Raw genomic sequence first — 24,152 nt, 5'->3', positions numbered from 1 at the left:
TTCAACGCCCCTACATTCCTTATCTGCCTTGTACATGACTCTTAGAGACTCTACCACTGAAGGGGCGGCGTCCTCCTTACTGAGGTACTGGGAAAATAAATGGCCTATGGAGGACTTAGTAGCTGGTGCCCTCAAAGGTTGGAATCTTATCAGGTCCATTATTATCTCTGAGCAATGGCGTGAGTCTCAATTTCGTATAATGCATCATTCAACCTATGGATTTACTTTTCCCAGGACTCCGTCCCATCCGGACAGAATTATAGCCTGCCCAAAATGTGGGGAGGCAGGTACTGACCTGGAGCATGGCCTATACTCCTTTCCCGATGTGCAGTCTTTCTGGATGTCTCTGTTGGACTGGCTGCAGGGTAAACTTCATATGTCTTGCCCAATCACCCCTCATTTAATTATTTTGCACATCCCTCCTCCGGAGGACACGATTACTCACCTCTTTCATATTTGGATTTTAGTAGCTAAACGGTGCCTTTTGGCAAGGTGGCTTACGGGGGAAGTACCCTCGAGAGAGTTTGTCCTTGCTCAGATGAAGCGCTATTTGCTCATGGCAAATAGATCAATTGGCCGCTGAACCAGCCAGGGAACAAAGGGCAAAATCATTTTTCAAAAAGTGGCAGACGTTTATATTTACCTTTTTGGATCAAGCGGAGATTAAGAAAGTAGTGTTTCCTTTCCGCAATACTAAATGGTACCTCAAGGCAGATATAGCGGGTACATTGGGGGCCCTCAAAATCCGAGACTAATCTACTAGCAGCTCTGGAGTGGAGTGTGTGACCTTATTCCTGCGAGATGGGGGGAAGGGGGGTGGTTTATTAGGGTACGTGGGCGGAGGGGGGAAGGGAATAAAGAGGGGCATTCTGTTTTTGTTATTAAAGTTGGATCTTGTCCTTGTTAGGCAGAACACTGTATACTTGTTATTGTTATCAAAATAAGATGTAAAGAGGGGGTTGCCTCATATCTTTATTGCTGATGTGATCTGCTCATGTGTTATTTGGAAAATTTTTGAAAATAAAATAAAAGTTTGCAAAAAAAAAAAATAGAATATATTTTAACAATGCTGTTTGTTTCATCTTTTATTTAAGATTCATGTAAGCATAATAAATGACTAAAAGGTGTGCATGGCAAAGTACAAGCAGTTCTTGTCCTAGCTCATACAGAAAAACATTACCTACAGTAAATAAGCTTAAACTTCTAATAAATGTAAAATGATCATCATGTTTAGATAGCAGTAGAACTTGCCTTGCATAAACTCAGCAGCCGGGGACCGAGGGTATTAGCTGGCATGGCCGATACTTGCACCCAGCTAATTAGCCATTTAGTTACCGCTGCATTTAAGCTGACAGCTGCATTTAAATGGCTATAAACAAGTCATTCCTGGTGTGAAGAGACGGGATTGCCACACTCACACAAGCACGCACACGATGCAATCACAGAAGGGTGATCCCTGCATTTTACCCAGCCGAGACTCAGTGCCGCAATGAAGCTGTTCCCAGCTTTTTTTGAGGGGGGGGGGGGAGGAGGTATTTTTTATGTCATTAATTGTGCAACAAAGTTGCCATGTTATCTGAGCACCTTTTGGTTGGTGCAATTAAAACTATACTCAATTTGTATAGTTTCTATGATGTTTTATTACTCCCCTCTGTCACGCGGCTCCATTATAATCAATGGAGCCACATCACAAAGCAGAGATCATCAGCTTGGGTGGTGGCGGGTCTGCCCCTAGTGCTTCATGCCGGGCTGGTCCCCAGGAATAGACTGGAGCCATGCGCGATAACCAGGCACTGGTCCAAAAAAAAGTATTGTGCCACCGGCATCTCCGCACCGGTGCCCATCCATTCATGTAGAAAAAAACTTGTACCTAATGGTACATTCGCTTTAACTATATTAGTGGAGATAGGAATACCTCTTTAAAGATCAGACGTTATCCAGTTTGAAAAATATGCAACAATAAGAGATGTCTAGAAGGATGCATTTTTTTTAATTTGAACATTAGACATTTAAACAAGTAATGATGATTTCAAATGAATAGAAATACTGTTTCTATATTTCACAACGTTAAAATCAAATGTACTCACTTGACTTTGAGACACTGTCAAAGGATATCGAAACAATATCCATGTAACACCTTCACTACATGGTGGCATTGTGAGGGAACCTTCATACACCCAGTAATCGCGGAGTAGAGGATCTAGTTTAAAAAAAAAAAAATTAAATGTCATAATGAGTAATAAAGACCACTGCACAGTAAAAGTCTAGTGACAATAGGTTTGGGACCTTTTGTTTAAACTTTTAACTAAAAAAAAATTACAAAACATCTTAGTGATAGTAGTAGAGAAGGAAGTATAAAGCATCAAAGGGGCTAAATCTCATATACACCATTATGTTAAAAGAATATCATAAAAAGTAAATATTACTTACATTTATACATGATGTGTTTGATATACAAATACTGTATTGTTCTGTATTGTACTATGCCCCACACTCTTGTACTCTTTGCATTTCATGGCATCCATATGCTTTTCCTGCTCATAGGCTGATCGATTTTACATGGGACGACTGTCATTGGCTATAACTGGCCTGTGTAAAAGGGCCTTAATAAGCCATGGTACATGTCAGTGTTTTCAAACAGCATGACTTATAGTTGTCTTGGATAGTTGGCTGGCAGGAGGAGACAGAAGGAGTATGTGACCTGTGCAGTTACAAAGGCTTAACTTGAGTCTCCTAAGTGTAAAATCTGTGCTCATTTGCAATTCTTTATAAACAGTATTGGTCTGTTCAGATAGGAAAGAAATTTGTTATGGGCCTTTCAGACCCATAAGAGAACTGTATGAGTGAACTATTTGGGCACTTTATAGTACAATAAAAGGGGGTTAGAATGTTTACAGGCGCTGTAATACAGGTAACATCAGCCCCGTTACTCCCTAAACACTGATGAAGTGCATGATATATTGTGGTACACTAAGGCTAAGTTCACACAATATAAATTTTTAATAAAAAACGGCCGTTGCAACACCGGACACTATTTATTAAAAATTTAAATAACATTGTGTCCTATAGAATCCAGGCCAGAGTGTATATACTCTGTATACACTCCAGCCAGGATTCCATGTGGCCGCAGAGAAAACTGACATGCCAAACTGACAAAACCGACAGTGCTCTGCTCTGGCGGCTCTGGCCGCATTTTATACTGTCGGCTATGGTGATTTGGAATGCGGGCACACCTGAATGTGCCCGCATTCCAAATAAAGAGAAATGAAGTTCATCTGGCCAGTACTGCAATGTGAACTTCACTGACAGCGGCTGTCCATGAAACGGCCGTGTCACAGAACGGCTGCTGCCATGCCTTGTGTGAACCTGACCTAAAACTTCAAATGTTTTTTGTTGAAAGGAGGCATTAACAGTTTTATACATAGAGTCTTAATTACACTGGAACCATTTTTAAGAAGATCGCTGTTAAAAGTGGTGGTTCTCTCAAAGAAGAAGTCAATGTAGTAAAATTTGCCCTAGGTGGGAAAGGATCTTAACAAATGTAAATTTCTCTAGGGTTGTTAAAGTGTTACAGTGTGATAACTCTGGCTTTACACAGACAATAACAGTCAGAAACAGTGGCAAAGCTACCTTGGAGGCAGCTTCTCTGGGGCCTGTGCCAGAGGGGGGCATGGGGATGCACAGGGAAAATAAGAACCATCATGTGTTCTTCTGCTTAACCCCTTATGTACTGCAGTGTGTAAGTGACCCAAAGTTCATTTACATGCTGCAACACAAAAAGGGTTAAAAAGCAGAAGACAAGGAAATCTCTGCTTCACTGCTCTGATAACCCCTGACCTCTGTTCTCCCTCCTGCAGGAGTCAGGGGTTATCAGTGAACAAGCAATGAAGTAAATATCTCCTTGTCTTCTGTTTTTAACCCTTTTTTGTGCTGCAGCATGTAAGTGCGTTTTTCGTCACTTACATACTGCAGTACATAAGGGGTAAAGCAGAAGGTAGTCTGCTCCTGCACATATGTATTTAACCAAAAGGGCTCCTACAGGCTTTTTTTGGTTTGTTTGTTTTTTGCTATGGGGCCCCTTGAGTCCTAGCTACACCCCTGGTCAATTGCCATAAGACTATGGGCACCATTTATCACCAAAATTTTGACTTTTTTTAGATGACTGTAAATATTATCACATTCACAATATTTTTTATTTGGAATTTTTTTTAAAAAAAAAAGCAACTAAAAAGTTTTAAAATATGATGACAGTTAATAAAGCTTACCTGGCAATAATGTGTTCGGATTAAAACATGGTATTGTTTTAGATTTTCCCTGTAAATGAAATGATATAAAGCATGAAAAAAAATAAAATAAAAATTCTGGTGGTTAAGCAATCAGAATTTAGCAGTCCTTGGATTGAAGGACATTCTTCCTAATCTTACTAATTATATTGTTTGTAGTCTTCTTTATCTATTCTGCTTGCAAGATAGCAAGGACAAAGAATTCATCTGTTTTATTACAAGGATACAGGAGAGGAATTTCTATAATTTTTATTTTGTGTCATTGTAAACTGTAAATTTAAAGCATATAAAACATTCTTACAAGTGGAATTTATAATGTGTTTAATGGCAAATGATTCATAACAAATCATAAAAACATGAAATAAAAAATATGAATTCATTTCTTTGGTCACTGCTTTGTAAATAGATGTGAGCTCTAAACATCATTTTGTAAAATTAATTTAGTCCATGAAAACTTAGGTTTTGTCATGATTCTGATAATGGTGTTTTTATACTGTCTGCAAACAAATAATTGTCAGGTCCTGGACATATAATAAAAATGGGAAATGGGGCCCAACGTTGTGTGGACCCAATGTAACCAATAATTTCCAGAATTAATCTGTGATTACAATGCAGTCATAATTTTCTAAGTACTTAATGGTGTTTTTTGTTTGTTTTCTTGTCATGCAAAAGAAATATCCAGTGCCTGAAGTGAGTATCGTCAATCCATTTACTTTATTTGCAGTTCAAATAAATACAGGCGATATTTTGATCCCTACTGAGCAACATATCAATGTGTTTTCAGCATTGTACATAATCTTCAATCTTCATGATGAATCCATTATGAAGCGCATGCAGAACACAGGAAATTTGTTGATCTGTAGCACAGTAGGGATTTGAATATCATCTGTATTCTTAATTTAAACTGTATATAAAGTTTGCAGATTGAGGATACTCACTTTGGGTACTAGATTTTTTAAATGAGGTTCAGGTTGCTTACACTTGTGTGGATGTTACTGAGAATCACAGGAACTATAGTCGGTATTTACGACTTTTTCTTTAGATACAAAAGGTTGTAACCTAAGGATTTTAAGTTATATAAGTTGTAAGATTTTTATATATTTTTATGAAGTATAATAAATAAAATATTTTGTAAGTTAAAACATATGAAGATTGTCGGCAGAAGAAGACTACCTGGTCCATCTCATCTGCCCTTGTAGTATTTCCTTTCTTATTATCTTAGGGTAGATATATGTTTATCTTGGGCAGGCTACAATTTTATTTAGGGTTTTCTTAACTATTGTCACTTTATGTGATGCTATATACATAAAGTGGAATTTAAGCCCCCAATTTCAACTATATGTTTTTATTTAGTAAAAATCTTTATCTATACAATAGCTAACATTAAAAGCACACAAGAAAACTAAAACCAAAAGGAGCTCACCTCAAATCCTTCCCCATGCTTTCAAATTTCACTTTCTTAACCATTCCTCTTCCCAATAATCTCTTATACCATAACACTTCCAGGTCTATTTCCACTGCCATTTTCAGACCTTAACATAATACTCTTTACATAGTCTTTTTGTCAGCTTAACCACCTTCCTACACCCTTGGGTTCACATTTATTATACGGACTTCAAGAATACCCATTTGGAGACCCATATTAGTTCTCGAGAACCATATATAATGATCCTCTCCACCCCTAGACACCAAAGACTCCAAACCCATACATTCAGAGGCTTACATTAGTTTCCCCACCCTTTCACTATACATTTGTATATTTTACCCCCTCCCCTGCAAAGAAAAAAAAACACATCTAAATCAGGGTCCTGTTACTTTATTTAGATCCGTCTCCCCAAAACTGCCACCATTTAGCCATAGATTCTCTCAACTTCTCTGCTCCTTTCTTGTTTTTATACCTCCCTAACTGAGATCTTGAGATATTATCCCCTACTATTTTCCATCTCTGCTCTAACAGAAGTTTCTTGCAGTCATGAAGTGAGCAGCAAAAAAAACAACTTATATACCACACCCAGAACTGTGTTACATATCCATGTCTTTATCCCTACTCCCAATAGTGCACTCATAAATCTATATTATATATCAATACAAAACACAATTTCAGCTATACTTATTATTCCTATACCCAAGAATTACCATAGTCTGCTTTTTTTTTGTATAGTTCCAGTGGATCTGATTTAAGGCAAACATTTTTAGTCTAGTTGAACTTCGTCATTATTGTCATTATTATTTATTTATAAAGCGGCCTTAATTCCAGCACGCTATACAATAGATAGGGGTAACAAGCAGGAACAATACAAGATCAGAACACATTACATGAAGGCAAAAGACAGACTGATACATGGGGAAGAGGACCCTGCCGGCAAGAGCTTACAATCTATAAGGTATGGGGAGAGAAACAGGAGGTAAAGTGCAGCCAGTCAAGTGTGATGCAGAATTACTATAGGTTGTAGCCTAGGTTGAAGAGATTGGTTTTCAGGTTACTTTTGAAGGACGTGATGGTGGGTGAGAGCTGGAAGTGTTGGGGTAGTGAGTTCCAGAATATGGGGGAGACTCGTGCAAAGGCTCGAGGAATGTGCACAGTATAAACAAACTGCTATACTATTTAAGTTTGATCTAAGCAGATGGCCTGATGAAGCTCAGGTAGACTGAAGACATTTGCAATAAATCTGATCTGCTAAAGCTATATAAAAATAAAAAATTCACACTAAGGCTATGTTCACACAACGTACATTTTCGTAAATTATTACGTATTAAAGGTGCCTTTGCTGCCTAATACACTATGTGAGCATAACCTAAAGCATGACAAATGTGTGTAAGTTTACTCTACTTGCATATCATTGGGACCCTACTTTCTGTACCATATAAGCTACACTGTACCCACAATCGAACCCCCACCCCCACAAAGCTTCAGATAGCTGCTTTTAATCCAAGATCTGTCCTGGGGTCCATTCGGCAGGTGATGCAGTAATCGTCCTAACAACTTTTAAACTTGCAGCCCTGTGTAAAATTGGCGTGGCCTAGAGTGTCTATGCCCTTGGCTTGCACCAACTCTCCGTCCCTCCTTCCCGCCCTCTTCACCATTAACACAGGGCTGCAAGTTTAAAAGTTATTTTTTTAGAACAATAACTGCATTACCTGCCGGAAAGACTCCAGGACAGATCTTGGATTAAAAGCAGCTATCCGAAGGTACAAGCGGTTGAGGGGGGGGGCAGAGTTGCTTTAAACATAACTGGAGTGCACTGGTTTTCCGGTCAAAGCAAGAATGTGCATACATGAGGATAACTTGGGAATTTAATTTTCACATTGTGATTAGTTACTAGATCATCTTTATAATTCAGTAAAAGAGCATTCTGAGATGGGCAACAAAAACTAGTGCCCTTAACGTTGTACCACTGGGATACTAAAAAAAGAAAGCATTTTTAGGCTGTGGTTGAAGAGCTATATATAGTTCCCTAATGGAAATTTCATTTAGCCAAACGGTATCAAGACAAGGTCAACTATGTTGTCAAAGAAAACAATGGTGTAATTTTAGCACGTGTGATGAATATACATTTGACGGTATCTCTTCTGTATTGTTTTCATGAGACATATGCTAAGCTTGTCAAACAAAGACTTACTTTATACTGGATATCCTCAAGAATGTCTGTTATGACTTTTAGGCCTATGTGTTCTTTTCCTATCTAAAACACAAAGACGCAAAATAGAAACAATGAACAAAACAGCTGTTACACTACATATGTGTTATCAGTATTACTAAAAAAAAGAGATACTGAATCTTCCTCCATTGATTTTTTTATTATATTTTAGTAAGGCAAACATGGTTGATGTTAGATAAAGGTATCAACATTTTACTGTTGGAGGTTAAGTTACGCTGTGATCTTTATAAGGCTACTTCCTAAAGAACTGTGCTGTCTACTAAGTGGTGCACATCCCACACCCCCAACCCCCCATTAAGTTCCCTCTTCGCGCAGGGATTTGCTCACCTGGTATAGTTATGAATGATACAACAAAACATCTAAGCCTTTTGATCAAGAGACAATGCAGCCACCTCAGGAAATCCTCGGCTTTTAGAGGACACTCTAAGGGCCCTATTCCACAGTAACGATAATCGGCCAAATCGGCCCTATTCGGCCTCATTCGGCCGATTATCACTCTGTGAAATAGAGAGAACGATCGTGTCATCAGCTGATCGTTCATTTAGGGCCAGACCTAAGATTATCGTTCTCCCACAGCGCATCGCTTCGGTTGAATAGCGGTGCACGGCGGGCGACCGACGATTTGAGAAGCAGCATACATTACCTGTCAGGTCTTCTGCTCCGCTCCGTCCTACTCCCCGGGTCCCGCACTCTCTGGCTTCAGAATGGCCTGTCAGCTGATGGAGCGCTCAGCCAATCACAGGCCGGGACCCCAGCGGCCTGTGATTGGCTGAGTGGCCTTTCAGCTGACAGTCCATTCTGAAGCTAGAGCGCGCCGGACCCGGGGAGGAGTACGGAGCGAAGCAGAAGACCTGACAGGTAATGTATGCTGCAAGGGCTGCAAGGACATCAGTAACGATGTCCCTGCAGCCCTCGCTCAACGATCATCGGGCCGTGGAATAGGCCCAGTAAACGAGCGGCGATCTAGCAGATCGGCGCTCGTTTACATCGTTGATCGGGCCCTCCTCGGCCTGTGAAATAGTACCCTAAGAGAAGAAAAGAAAACCCTGGGTCTGCAGTGCAAACACTTCAGAACAGAGAGATCTGAGTAGCTCCATAGAGCCTAGAACACCACACACACACACACACACACACACACACCTCGAGATCTCATACATGTTCCTTATCGTGTGGCTAGGGGACAAGTAATAAAATATCAGAAAAACACTTTATTAAACTTCAGAAAACTGCAACATTGGCTATCCAAGTTAGTTACCGAGTGTTTGCACAGCAGATCCACAGTTTTCTTCAGAGTTTTCTTCAAATTTGAAGCTATAGTTTACAACTTGCAAAAACTTTTTTTTTAAATTTACTTTTGAGACAATACAAATGGATTGGTCATGCTGCTATAAAAAATACAATTGCTATATGACCATAGCTTCAAAAAGATATATATAAAAAAAAGAAAGGATCTTTTTAGACGACCCGATTTCTTGGTTCAGCAAGTTCAGCAAGATCACCATTTTTTGCAGTGCCTTTACATGACATGAGAAATTAATGCATGCAGCCCTGGAAATTGACAGCACAGATATGTATGTATCTGTGCTGTCAGTTTTCATGTTACAAGCAGTGTATACTTACCAGGCTGCTAGTGATCCGGCATCTGGCTTCTCCAGTCTTCCTGCCATTAACGGTATCATAAGGCCTGAAGCTACATCTGGGGCCGGGGGACTGGAGAGACGGATGCCAGATCACAAGCAGCCTGGTAAGTATAGACTGCTTGTGATATGGGAAACGGATTGCATAGATATATAAATATCCATGCTGTCAGTTTCCCTTAATTGTCATTGGGCACACATCCCGTTTACATAGGAAGATATGTGCCTGACAACAATAAATTCTTAATCCTGTTCTGAAAAGGCGATCAGCTGAGGATTTGGTGTTTTCCTGGTCCTCAGCTGATCACTGTCACTTTTGCATGGGTATTATTGACGATCATTGACCTCAGGAGTGTTTTTAGCAACACTCCTGGCTGATAATCGACCCTTGTAAAAGGCCCTTAAGGGACAAATGTTTATGTCAAGAAAACATGATTACCTGTACAAATAAGGAAATGATAACAATCCCATGTACTTGCCCCAAGGCTTCTTCTATGTTTCTGTATAAAGTAGAGTTCCAATGGATAAGGTGGAGCTAAGGATAAACAGAAATGAAGTTCGCTCAGTTTAATATTATTATGTTAAAACTTTTATGATTTCTTGCACCAAATTGTACATATATACACTACCGTTCAAAAGTTTGGGGTCACCCAAACAATTTTGTGTTTTCCTTGAAAAGTCACACTTATTCACCACCATACATTGTGAAATGAATAGAAAATAGAGTCAAGACATTGACAAAGTTAGAAATAATGATTTGTATTTTAAATAACATCGTTTTTACATCAAAAGAATCCACCTTTTGCAGCAATTCCAGCATTGCACACCTTTGGCATTCTAGCTGTTAATCTGTTGAGGTAAGCTGAAGAAATTGCACCCCACGCGTCTAGAAGCAGCTCCCACAAGTTGGATTGGTTGGATGGGCACTTCTGGCGTACCATACGGTCAAGCTGCTCCCACAACAGCTCAATGGGGTTCAGATCTGGTGACTGCGCTGGCCACTCCATTACCGATAGAATACCAGCTGCTGCTTCTGCTGTAAATAGTTCTTGCACAATTTGGAGGTGTGTTTAGGGTCATTGTCCTGTTGTAGGATGAAATTGGCTCCAATCAAGCGCTGTCCACTGGGTATTGTATGGCGTTGCAAAATTGTGTGATAGCCTTCCTTATTCAGAATCCCTTTTACCCTGTACAAATCTCCCACCTTACCAGCACTAAAGCAACCCCAGACCATCACATTACCTCCACCATGCTTAACAGATGGCGTCAGGCATTCTTCCAGCATCTTTTCATTTGTTCTGCGTCTCACAAACGTTCTTCTTTGTAATCCAAACACCTCAAACTTGGATTCATCCGTTCACAACACTTTTTTCCAGTCTTCCTCTGTCCAATGTCTGTGTTCTTTTGTCCATCTTAATATTTTTCTTTTATTGGCCAGTCTCAGATATGGCTTTTTCTTTGCCACTCTGCCCTGAAGCCCAAAATCCTGCAGCCGCCCCTTCACTGTAGATGTTGACACTGGTGTTTTGCGGGTACTATTTAATGAAGATGCCAGTTTGGGAACTGTGAGGCGTCTGTTTCTCAAACTAGAGACTTTAATGTGCTTATCTTCTTGCTTAGTTGTGCAACGCGGCCTCCCACTTCTTTTTCTACTCTGGTTAGAGCCTGTTTGTGCTGTCCTCTGAAGGGAGTAGTACACACCGTTGTAGCACGTTGTACACACCGTTTCCTAGCAATTTCTCGCATGGAATACTCTTCATTTCTAAGAACAAGAATAGACTGTCGAGTTTCAGATGGCCATTTTGAGCCTTTAAGTTACCCTACAAATGTGATGCTCCAGAAACACAATCTGTTCAAAGGAAGGTCAGTTTTGTAGCTTCTGTAACGAGCTAGACTGTTTTCAGATGTGTGAACATGATTGCACAAGGGTTTTCTAATCATCAATTAGCCTTCTGAGCCAATGAGCAAACACATTGTACCGTTAGAACACTGGAGTGATAGTTGCTGGAAATGGGCCTCTATACACCTATGTAGATATTGCATCAAAAACCAGACATTTGCAGCTAGAATAGTAATTTACCACATTAGCAATGTATAGAGTGTATTTGTTTAAAGTTAGGACTAGTTTAAAGTTATCTTCATTGAAAAGTACAGTGCTTTTCCTTCAAAAATAAGGACATTTCAATGTGACCCCAAACTTTTGAACGGTAGTGTATATTGTACATCATTACCCCCTGTCATCTTGCTTGTCCCATTCATATGAATTAGAAAAACTTCTGGGTGTGCTTGGTGACCTTTATAAAGGTTATTCTACAGGAAAGGGAAGGAACATCTATTGTGTGTACCTGTGTAATCTATAAACTAGTGTCATCTGTTACTGAACTACTGTCTCTGTTGAAAATAATGCTGTAAAATGATCTGTAGAGGACAGGAAGTCTCAGTTTGGTTTAAGGTCTGGTGGTCAGAATATAAACAGCAAGATTTTAGGATTATTTTAAAATATTACTACCAAAAATTCTTTGGGTTTCCAAGGAGTAGGGGAAAAAAAACTTTGCTTAAAGAGACAGCTCCACTGTCACAGTAAAAGGGAGAAAAACCTGTCAATCTCTTGCTCACAGTGTAGAGGCTTCAAACAATATGCTTTAGGCTATGTTCACACTGCGTATGTTTCCGGGCGTAGTGCGAACATACGCACGTAGTTTTGAGGTTGATGCGTTCGCTTGAAAGTATACGATATACGCCCGCACAATGCACACTACGTATGAGCTTACGGCCGGATCGTATATGGTGCCGTGAAAAATGAACAAGACCATTGTTTGAGGAAGGAAATGTTGAAACTCACAGCCGTGGATGTCCATGCGGTCCCGTACAAAGTACTTATTTCAGCCAAATTGAACTTGATTTTTCGATCCAAAAGGTTATGTGTGGTTTACGGGGCTGGGCGAAGATTTCCAAGTAAATGACCTGCCTCAGATCGCTTCGAAACAAGCTAGGGAAGCATACCTCTACCACGGGCGTATGTTCGCGATTCGTACGCATCTTGCCGCATGTCTATTTTTCCCACGCCCGTAGTTTCAGCCGCACATTTACGGCGGCGTACGAAATGTGGCCGGACTCATACGCAGTGTGAACATAGCCTAAAAGTGGTAAAATGTATAGACTATACGTGACACATAAAATTTTTTATATTTTTTCTTCCTTCAATATTATTTAATAATTATTTATAGGGTTACCCATCCTAGACTTTTTTATTTAAATAAGAGCTGTAAAATTTAAACCAGTCAGGGTGTTTAAAAAAATAAAGCATTTTTGCTTGTCTGATACTGTGTCAATGCTGTTCCTTTAATATCTGCTGCTCATCACTTCCTCTGACATTGCTGATAGGCCGAAAATGCCTGCTCGGCCAATCACTGGTTGCAACAGTGAACTATCGGTATTTCCTGTGTGCTAGCAATGTCAGAGGAAGAGGTGAGCAGCCGTGAACTATTTTTATTCTTCGAAGTACCCCTTTTAAAATAAATAAAACTATGTGACCTCAAAGGACTGGAAAAGAGGCAATTTTTTATGGAGTTTTTTTTTACAATATTTGATGTCGGTTCTTGAGCCAAATCCAGAAGTAGATCCAAAAGTATATGAGAAAGACCCACTTACTTTCCCTTCACTTTTTCATCCAACTTTGTGTTTGACGCAAGAAAAAAAGCATATCTAAATTTGGAAATTAGGGCAATAGCACGAGATCGACTGCAACTGGTTTTTGCCGAGGTTAACCCCCTACCCTTATACCAAGGGAAAAGAAGTATGCAAAGAATTGGAATTGGTGATGGGGTCCTCAGGTGTTTACCAGTGATGAACTATATTGGCCTATTGGTTGGGTCAATGTATATTAGAGTAAGGACACATAAAGTAATCAAATGACGATATATTTAGATCAATAATAAAAACATACACTACATAGTGTTATATATAAATCATGATGGATACAATATAGAAAATAGCGGTATTAAAAAAGGAAAAAAGAGGAAAATGTGAAAAAAAATATATAAAAGACGGAAAAATACAATAAAAAATACAATAAAAAATACAATAAAAAAATCTCCTGTGGATAAAAAGAAAGTCTTAATTCATATATGTAGTTAATCACATCCAAATGATCCCACTTATTAGTAACGATCCTTAATTGGTTGAGATGATAGACTCATTAGTATAGTGCCAGTTAGTACATGGTTATAGATATAGTAAACAACGTAGAATATTGTCGTGATTGAGCCGTAATTGCTGTATTGCTGGAATGTCTTAACAGTCTTATTCTAAAGCTCAGTTTAGGGTGCTGTTTTGCCGGATCGATTCAGTACCGTTCATACACAATTCACAGTGGTTAGTTGAACTGTTTTACTGATTGGACTCATTGGTATACGTTAATTAGATGCATAGTTATAATATATTGCATACTTTAGTTGGTATCCATAGAGTGAGGTTATTGTTAAGATATCTCAATAGGCGCTAACTGTATTCAGTAGCGATACCTCCGGTACTTTACAAGCCGCCTGATAGCTGTGACAGCATGAGTTGTGATAAACACGGCAAATGTAATAGTGTTGTGTCGTCTGACACTTCTCACCCGTCCGGCGGTAGTTGGATCTCGGTCGTTGAGAGGGGACCGTTCCGGCAGCAGTGGTTCTTGCGTCCTGGCTGTCAAGCGCTGGACGCGCTGGTGGGTGCTCAATAAATAGGTGAGCTAGCTTGCGCTTGCGCAGATGGGCTTGTTGCCCGCGGGACCTCGTGTGTTTTTTTGGCGCCAAAATTCAAGTGAGGAATGATGCCTATACTGGACACTTGTATTGGATCAGATGGATGCTGATGATATAAAAATGGATTATGTGCAAGAAAAAAGGAGTTTAAAATAGCTGGACGCGTTTCAAAGCCTTCATTGGCTTTTTCTTCAGCAGCACCATTCATTTTGCTGCTGAAGAAAAAGCCAATGAAGGCTTTGAAACGCGTCCAGCTATTTTAAACTCCTTTTTTCTTGCACATAATCCATTTTTATATCATCAGCATCCATCTGATCCAATACAAGTGTCCAGTATAGGCATCATTCCTCACTTGAATTTTGGCGCCAAAAAAACACACGAGGTCCCGCGGGCAACAAGCCCATCTGCGCAAGCGCAAGCTAGCTCACCTATTTATTGAGCACCCACCAGCGCGTCCAGCGCTTGACAGCCAGGACGCAAGAACCACTGCTGCCGGAACGGTCCCCTCTCAACGACCGAGATCCAACTACCGCCGGACGGGTGAGAAGTGTCAGACGACACAACACTATTACATTTGCCGTGTTTATCACAACTCATGCTGTCACAGCTATCAGGCGGCTTGTAAAGTACCGGAGGTATCGCTACTGAATACAGTTAGCGCCTATTGAGATATCTTAACAATAACCTCACTCTATGGATACCAACTAAAGTATGCAATATATTATAACTATGCATCTAATTAACGTATACCAATGAGTCCAATCAGTAAAACAGTTCAACTAACCACTGTGAATTGTGTATGAACGGTACTGAATCGATCCGGCAAAACAGCACCCTAAACTGAGCTTTAGAATAAGACTGTTAAGACATTCCAGCAATACAGCAATTACGGCTCAATCACGACAATATTCTACGTTGTTTACTATATCTATAACCATGTACTAACTGGCACTATACTAATGAGTCTATCATCTCAACCAATTAAGGATCGTTACTAATAAGTGGGATCATTTGGATGTGATTAACTACATATATGAATTAAGACTTTCTTTTTATCCACAGGAGATTTTTTTATTGTATTTTTTATTGTATTTTTTATTGTATTTTTCCGTCTTTTATATATTTTTTTTCACATTTTCCTCTTTTTTCCTTTTTTAATACCGCTATTTTCTATATTGTATCCATCATGATTTATATATAACACTATGTAGTGTATGTTTTTATTATTGATCTAAATATATCGTCATTTGATTACTTTATGTGTCCTTACTCTAATATACATTGACCCAACCAATAGGCCAATATAGTTCATCACTGGTAAACACCTGAGGACCCCATCACCAATTCCAATTCTTTAAATTTGGAAATTGTTGTTGACTGTAATAGCTTGTAGTAAAAGAACATTGGTTTGTATCCCAAGAGCAAAAATAATCTGATCATCAAGGACTATTTTCCTGCTGAATAAATATGAAATCTGGGCAGGTCACAAGGCATCATTAATACTAGGTCAACTGATATTCTTTGTAGAGTCTAAATATTCCAAACATAAAGTTAAAAAAAAAAAAATCCTTGGAACAGAACTACTGGCCCAAAATGTGAATATATTTGTTTTCCTGCAGCCAAATTTTATTTTCTGTTTTCTTAGTAATCTCTTTCATAGACAGGAAGACATCACATTACATGAATCACAAAAACAAACAATCTTCGAATTACGTTTTCAGGATTCTTTAATGCGTCCTACACACTGTGAAATTAGTATTGCATCCTGGCACATGACAGTAAACTCTTTATCTACATTGACTTTTGGATTTATCCTTTGCCAGTTAAAACACAAATATTCTCACCTTAGCCAAGATTTTCCTTCCAGTATTTGTTTTGCAGGCATTGTGTGTAAATGTTACGCTTGTCAAAGAGATGGCCTTACTAAACACTGTTATATAATACTGTATGCCATATAGACATGGGTTTTAATGATCTATAAAAAGGTAAAAGCATTACTTTCTAATGTTCACGAATGGTATTGGCCTGACTCCATAAGGAAAGCACCATAGAGACTGCTGCCTTCCCAAGAAGCCTAGGAGGGATCTTATTTTCTTTGTCTTGGTCTTTAGCCTGTGACTAAGGGCCCTAATACATGGAGCAATAATCGGACGAATCAGACGATTATTTGCGAGGTGTCCCACCTCTGTGCCCCCCGAAGATCTAAGATTGGCACCCCGGCTCCATTGTGCTTGGGTGTATTCAGCTCTCTCTGATGGCTCCTTAGCAAAGGGAATGGAGCTGCAGTTCAAGGCTCCATTCATAACAAAGGAGCGAGGCACCAATCTAGAGATCCTCAAGGGGCATGAAGGTCAGACCCCCCCCCCCCCCCCCGCCACACACACACACACACACAATCTTATACTTGTCCCTGATCCTGTGGATAGGGGATCAGTAGGTTTAAATCAGAAAATTTCTTTAAGAAAATTATCTCTATAATTATACATAATGTGAATTAAACAAAGATTTACAAAAATTTTGAGAGATAGAAAGTTACTAATCCCCTCATGTTTGCATTCATTTGATAACCTGCTGCCATTGGTTATGATCTGATAAGGTGTGCCAGGCATGCTTCAGGAAGTGCTAAGGGTCACAGTTCAAAAAGGAAACCAGGAAGTGGTTGAATCCATGGGTGAGTAAAACAGTACAGAAATTAGTTAACAAAAAAAGCACATTTCTACTTCTTGATATAGAAAACTGGAGTGCCAAAAGGAAACCCACAAAAACATAAGAGCACATAAAAAAATGCAGATGTTGTTTTTCGTAAGATTTTAATACAGAGCTGCAAGTCAACTGCTAACAACTGAGCCCCCTCTGCTTTTGGGGGGAGATATGGGTTTGACTTCTCAGCCAGCATTTAGAAATAACATAAACAGTAGTGATGAACCATATTCTAAAGCAAAAGAGGAAATGGCAGCTTGATAGATATAGATGATAGATAGATAGATAGATAGATAGATAGATAGACAGACAGAGAGGCAGACAGTCAGATAGATAGATAGCACAACAGGAAGGCAATGGGGGATATTTATTAACCCCGGTCTTAAATAAGGCCCGCCCCCTTATCCCCTGCCAAATTCACTAAGAGGCACACGCCTTTAAGTGAATCTGGACAGCTGTGGCCCGATCCTAAGCCCTGTGTACCAAATCTACATTTGCTTCCAGCAGGTATAGATTTAGGTCATGATAAATGAGGAGCAGAAGGAGGCTACGCCTTTACTCCTTGCGCCCCACTCCAAGCTCTCCCTACCCATCTATCAGGGCGAGCAGAGGATGCCATAGAGAAGGGCCAAATCTGTGTCTTCTCCCTGGCGTACACCCCGGCCGTAGGTTTCATAAATGTCCCCCAATGTATTTTTTTCAAAGCCATAACTTTAGACAGTCTTGTTGGCAGGGGGGATGGTAATGCTATATTCATAGACACACTTGAGTCATAAACTACAGTAAGTGCCCAGTATACTTTACATTTCTATAAGCCAAATGGCATAATATATTTCCATGCTATTTGAGGCATTTGAGAGCAATCCTGTGTGGTTGTTCAATTGATAAACATGCTAGCTTGGATTTCAGTAATGTCGCAAAGACAATTGAGGTGCGCCTGGACTTGTGCACAGGTATGTGAGATGTCAGATGCTAATTTTAACACCCCCTACCTATATTATGTTTTTAAATGGATATAAATGAAACCTCTAGTAGACTCTCTGGGAACTTTCCAGCGCTATTTTTTTTTTCACATAATATGCATCCTCCAATACAGGGATGTTATTGCGTCAGGTCTTATCATCCCAATATACCAATATTGTTTTATGGTTTATTAACATTGTCTACAGATATAAAACAGCAAAACCTATATGATGTCTATTCTGCTGAGAAGAAAAAAGTTCAGAAAGTCTGAAACGCTGTAGTCTCCATCGCTTATGGTTCCATACATACTGCAGGAACACCCCCTCACCCGTGTGATCCTGTTCCAAAGTCCTGTATGCTCTCAAGCTTTATGAGCCTCATGCTGAGAGACATACACAGACATTCGGAAGTCTATGTTGTTCTATCTCTGAAGTTCTTCAGAAAACTTTGAAGCGTGTTAAATTAATTATATTTTACATAGTAAAGCAATGAATAAAGCTATAATTGTAAATACCTGGGGATATTAGTGGACAGTAAATTTAATTTTAGCAACCAGAACCAGGCACCTGCTGCCAAGGCAAATAAAATAGCAGAATTAATCAAAAGAGTCATAGATGGCTATGACCAAAACCAAAACATAGTTGTGCCTCTATATAAATCACTGGTCAGGCCACACGTGGATTATTGGGTGCAGTGTTGGGGGTCCTGTGTATAAAGACAACTAACCTGGGTGAAGAGGTGGGCATCCCAAGCATTTAGGGGAATAAATGAAATGCAAAGCCATAAAGATTACCACAGTATATCGATCTATCTAGTGATCATTTTATACCTAGGACTGTAACCACAAGAAGGGGACATCCACTATATCTGGATGAAAGAAGGTTTTATTATCATCACAGAAATGGATTCTTTCCTGTAAAAGCAGTAAGACTGTGTGTCTCTCTGTCTCAGAATGATGTAGTCGCTAATTTTTGAAAATATTTAAAGGGGCCTTTAAATATTACCTTCTTTTCCCAATATGCCGTTCTTCCGCCCCATTGTTGATAGCACATTGTCTAACTAACCACTTAACCACTACTCTGCTCTAAAACAGTGCTCAACCATTGTATACCAGTAGCAGAGGCCCATAATGGGATGTTACATCACATGGTCCTTAACACATTATTTTATTTTTACATTAATTATAGCTACACAATTTTGTTGAACTGTATCTTACCTCCATTGGAAAAGCTTTGAAGTTGACTGTGTGCTCCGAACCTCGCTGGTTTTCTCTGCCCCAGTGAAATTTTACTTCATATAACTCATATTCATGACTACGGGGTAGCGGACCTCCTGTTAAAACTAAAACATAAAATGTATTCAGCTGATTTGGTTAGCATTCAAATTATAAAATTTATGTAAGTAGTAAAGAAAAAAACAAGAATGTGATGGATCGGGGAATCTGTGTGTAATATTGTAATATTAATCAGTTTGGATCAGTTCACAATAGTTTCGGGGTTTTTTAAGTATCAGGGTTCCGATCGGTTTCCCTGACTGCTGGAGGTCTCATACTAACGTCTGTGAGGTCCAGTCGGTGATCTTCTTTTACAGGGAGACTCTATGAGAAGAGTGCTAATATCACCGATCAACGGTATAATCAATCCATAGGTTGCTTGTAACAGTCCCCTAGAGGGACTTAAAAAGTGTAAAGTATTTAAAGAGGTTTTTTTTATTATTACAAAGCCCCTCCTCCAATAAAAGCTGAAATAATCCCCCCTTTCTATTTTAAAAATAAAAACATGTAAAAAAATATTTAAATAAATAAACATACAGGTATCGTGCCATCAATATTCCTATCTACACTAGTGCTATGGAACTACTGTTTTAAAAATAGTAAAGTATTAAAAAAAAATCCTTTGTAAACATGGGTATCCTTGTATTCAGCCTGACCTTTTGAATTAAAATAACATGTTTTACCATAAAGTCCATTGCCCTTAAGGGGTTAATAATAATAATAATAATAATAATAATAATGTCATATTTATATAGTTATTTTTATTATTAGCATATTTATTATTATAATGTTCAAGATTATTAAACAGTAATGTACAATAATGGTTACAGTAAAATGTTATAAATCACGATGGACTGAAATCCCTTATAAGAAATGTAAATTTAAAATTAAATAGGGAAATTAATACAAAACCCATAAATTCATGTTATGCCAGAGACATATGGTAGTGTTTAGCTAGACATTCATATAGTTTTTTTTTCTGTCTTTTTTATGCAATTAATTGTTCTACCAAATTTGCTCAAAAGTTTCCCAACCATCTGCCACTCTTTCATCTTTGTATTACCATACATCTGCCTGCCCCAAATCACAGGTACTGCAATATAAAAAGATAATTAAAAATAAAGCATATGTATGGTAAATACCTTAACTGAGATATCTAATCCAACAGTTTTATTTGAAGTTATGATTTTCAAACATTTTCATATGTTTCTGTTCTTTTAGATATTGTATTCTACACATAATTAAGCATAAATGCAAAGTTCTCTGATGCCATCTGAAAAGCAGCATAAGCAAATGTGTGCAAATTGTGGAAAATGCCTGCATTTCTGCGTTTTGTGTTTTGTAATAATCAACTTCAATTAGAATGTTCAGCTGAAAACTGATCAAATATTGTCTGCAATCACCTCAGGAAAAGTAAGATTCCATGGTGCTCATAAACTTTTGATAAGGGACAGCTGAACACATATCACACTCTGAACAAAGAGGTTGTCCATCACACTTGACCCTTATCACCGCCAACATCATCTGTTGGTTATTCAGGATGGTCACATACACCTTAGGGCCAGTCCACACTGATGGAATAGACAATGTAATTCCTAACATCCCTTCTTTTTTTTCTTTTTTTTTTTTTTACCAAAAATTACTTCTTATCCCCCAAAAAACGCTCAAAAGTTTTGGCCACTAGACTCACTTCCCTACAATGTGCTAACCACAACCACTGCCTGTTGTCATAAGATTTTTGTCTTTAGTAGAAGCTAGATCAGGAGAAAACACAGGAAGTGAGAACAGGCTTAGCATCTTCTCTGTGCAGAGAGGGCAGAGAGTGAGAAAGCCTGGACTGTGTACATGCAATTTGTAAACAGCAGAAAATCAGTGATTAGTGTAACCCTTTCCTTGCCTTGGTGTTATTTCTTACCTTCTTGTTCACACAGAACCTTGCAAACTAAGTAAGCCCTTCTCACTCCACTTGCTACCTATAGTAGTGTAATATGTAAATCAGACCAGGACAGTGCCATACTGTTCAGTCAAGTGCACCTTTTTTAAGGGCACGGCAGAGAGGAGTATGTACTCTGATTGGCCAGAGAAAAGAAAGGAATTCTTTTGTGTGTAAGAATGTCAAACATCCCAGCTTTGGTTACACTCCCTAAAATTTTAAGCATGAGAAATAGCTGTGAAGCATGGAGGGGGATCTCTGGGACTAAACAACAGCAGAACACTAAAAATTACATTGATTTCACTCTGAAGAGTTCATCTAACAAAACCAGACAGGTTTAACTGTGGTCTAAAGGCCGTATCAGATGGCACAATTTTCCAAGGGGAAGTGAGCGCCAACCTGTCAGCTCAGTGCTCGCTTCCCCCTCATTCCCAATTTATTGCACTGCACTCTCATTACAGTGACGAATAGAGTCAAACAGTTTTCCCACTACTGGCATGATGTACATCGTGCTGACCACGGAAACCGTCCGTAGGTCCGCAAAATTTTTGGAAATGTGAATGTGGCATAAACTGCAATCCTGAATAGTAGGTAATCAGCCAGATAAGGGGATACTCGCTAGGGCCTTTACTGAATAGTGGTACAAAGGTGCAAATATTACTTTGTGGGGTACGGTTTGTGTGGTACAGTTTGACTTTTAGAATTGTGAGGGGTAAAAGCAGGGCCATGAGGCGAGGTGAGTTTATTGCTCAGGGCGGCAGATTTTATGGAGTGGCCATACATTATACTGTCTGCTACACATCACTGACTTCATTGCCCCCCATGACCCGCGGATGATAGCTTGACTTAGAGGTAGAATGCAAGGAAGTGAGGACTGCAACACTTTGCAGGTATAGTTTTATGCTTTACACATCACTACTCTACAAGTAATCACTATCCCTGAAGAATTGGTTACACTCAGGGGAATTGGAAACTTTGAAACTTTTTCTTTCTTGTCCTCACCAAGCATCATGGAAGGTAGTGCTGGGACAGAGTGATTTATGGTGGAGCTGGATTGTGTATACAGTATGCACTTATTATTATAAGCTGCAGGTTTTTATGATTTTCAATAGGCACGAGGGGGGGGCACCTTTTCAGGTTTCGCCTCAGGCAGCAGAAAACCTAGAATCAGCCCTGGGCACAAGGGAAGGCACTATTATTGGGATTACTATTACACACAGGCTGGGTAGAAAGTAACAGGAAAATGGAAGACTACATTCAAAGAAAATATCACCTGTAGCTGTACATTATAATTTTTTTTTTACTGTGTAAGGCTATGTTCACACTATGAATTGGACCGGCCGTTCCGTGACCTGATCGTGTCACGGAACGGCCGGTCTCTGCACAGATCATCCCGGCCAGTACTGCAGTACCGGCCGGATGATCTTTCCGGCCGCAGTGTTCTGATGCGGGCGCATCAGCGCACGCCCACATCAGAACCTCCCACAGCACACAATGAAGCAAGCGGCCAGAGCCGCTCGCTTCATTGTGTGAACTGACAGGTCTTTCTGCGGCTGCAATTTACTGAATTGCGGCCGCAGAAAACTGACATGTCAGTTATTTGCGGGTCCGCATGGGATCCCGTCCAGAGCGCATACGATGTGTATACGCTCTGGCCGGGATCCCATAGAAGAACAGGCAGTGTTCACAGGTGTACAAAGTACTGCCATTGTTTACGTAGTGTGAACATAGCCTAACATTGTATCTGACCATTATTTGCTGACTGCTGTGCTATTATATGTAAATGTAAATGTGCTATGTTATAAAAGTTATAGTCCCTTAATGTCCCTAGTAATCCCTCTTGCCACTAGCACTGCATGAATTGGTTTCTTTAAGGGAATGTGGGGCCAGTGGCGATCATAATGTGGGCTTTTTGGGTAGCTGCCCGAGGCCCGTGACTCCTGGGAGGATCACAGCTACTCAAACAGGTATGTAAAAAGTTTATATTATTTTTTAGTCATAAGCTGTCAGACTTACACTGCCCTCCCACATAGTGATGTGCAATCAGCAAACGATTGTTAGGCAGGGCAAAAAGACACGATCGGTGGATGATCATTTTCATCAGCTGACCATTGGAGCAATAATCACCCGAATTGGTCTAACCCGGCACATTATGCCTCTGTGTAATAGGCCCCTTAGTCACAGTGGTGCAAAACACTTAAATTAAACAACCCTGTAGTTCCTTGTACCTCCTCCAGAAATTAGACCATTGCTGGTCTAATATTGATAGCCTGGATAACCCCTTAACATAACTCCTAAGCTCAGCCAAATGGGTACTTTAATTTTATGTCATGAAAAGGTCCATCCATTCAACTTTATGGGGTCCAGAGCTCCTATCAAGAAAAAAAACACCTAAAAGGCAGCTTCTACCTATTGTAATTTTAGAGGAAAATTATTTCTTCAGTTCTGTATCTTTCTTATAGAAAAAATAAATAAAAATGTGCGACTATATTTGCCATAGTTGTAGCTGCCTGACACTGAACAATACAGTTTACCTTACCATTTCATGTCATTATTTTACCATTTGTCATGGTAAATTTCATCCAAAGTGCATATAATCCAACATTTATTTACATTTAATATTGTTTGTCACATCTCTGCCCAAGCCTCCAGCTTCATAAAATCGCTCTGGATATTCAATAAGCTACATCATATAAATAATGCATGATATCACAAAAACTCACAAGGAACTCAGAACTCTAGTTGTGATCTAAATGGTGATCCTGTAAGCTTAAAGGTAGAAAGGACTGTGAAACAGTGGCTTAATAAGATTTAACCGTCTCCATGAGAGTTATGTCCTAAGCCAATGACCCTGTGCTACAAGGCAGCAATGCTAACCACAATACTACAGTACAAGTGAATAACAGATCACATCAAGGTCAGCTGCAACAAACACTCGAGAGTCTGTTTAACTTTA

General features: G+C 39.4%; 1 protein-coding gene across 2 annotated transcripts in view; it reads right to left on the bottom strand.

Annotated features, from left to right (window-relative positions):
• Positions 1-24,152, bottom strand: part of CA8 (carbonic anhydrase 8) — a 53,062-nt gene that overhangs the window by 13,544 nt on the left and 15,366 nt on the right. For both annotated transcript variants that reach the window (XM_069957549.1, XM_069957550.1), the window contains exons 3-7: positions 19,207-19,331; positions 10,019-10,114; positions 7,904-7,966; positions 4,266-4,314; positions 2,088-2,200 (exon numbers count right to left, since the gene is read on the bottom strand). In XM_069957549.1, the coding sequence (XP_069813650.1) occupies positions 2,088-2,200; positions 4,266-4,314; positions 7,904-7,966; positions 10,019-10,114; positions 19,207-19,331 (446 nt within the window). The remainder of the gene's footprint in view (positions 1-2,087; positions 2,201-4,265; positions 4,315-7,903; positions 7,967-10,018; positions 10,115-19,206; positions 19,332-24,152) is intronic.

Source organism: Dendropsophus ebraccatus, chromosome 2 (assembly GCF_027789765.1).
Source record: "Dendropsophus ebraccatus isolate aDenEbr1 chromosome 2, aDenEbr1.pat, whole genome shotgun sequence".
Lineage (NCBI taxonomy): Eukaryota > Metazoa > Chordata > Amphibia > Anura > Hylidae > Dendropsophus > Dendropsophus ebraccatus.
Note: the sequence above shows the minus strand (reverse complement) of the source record. Positions and strands in the feature narration are given on the sequence as shown.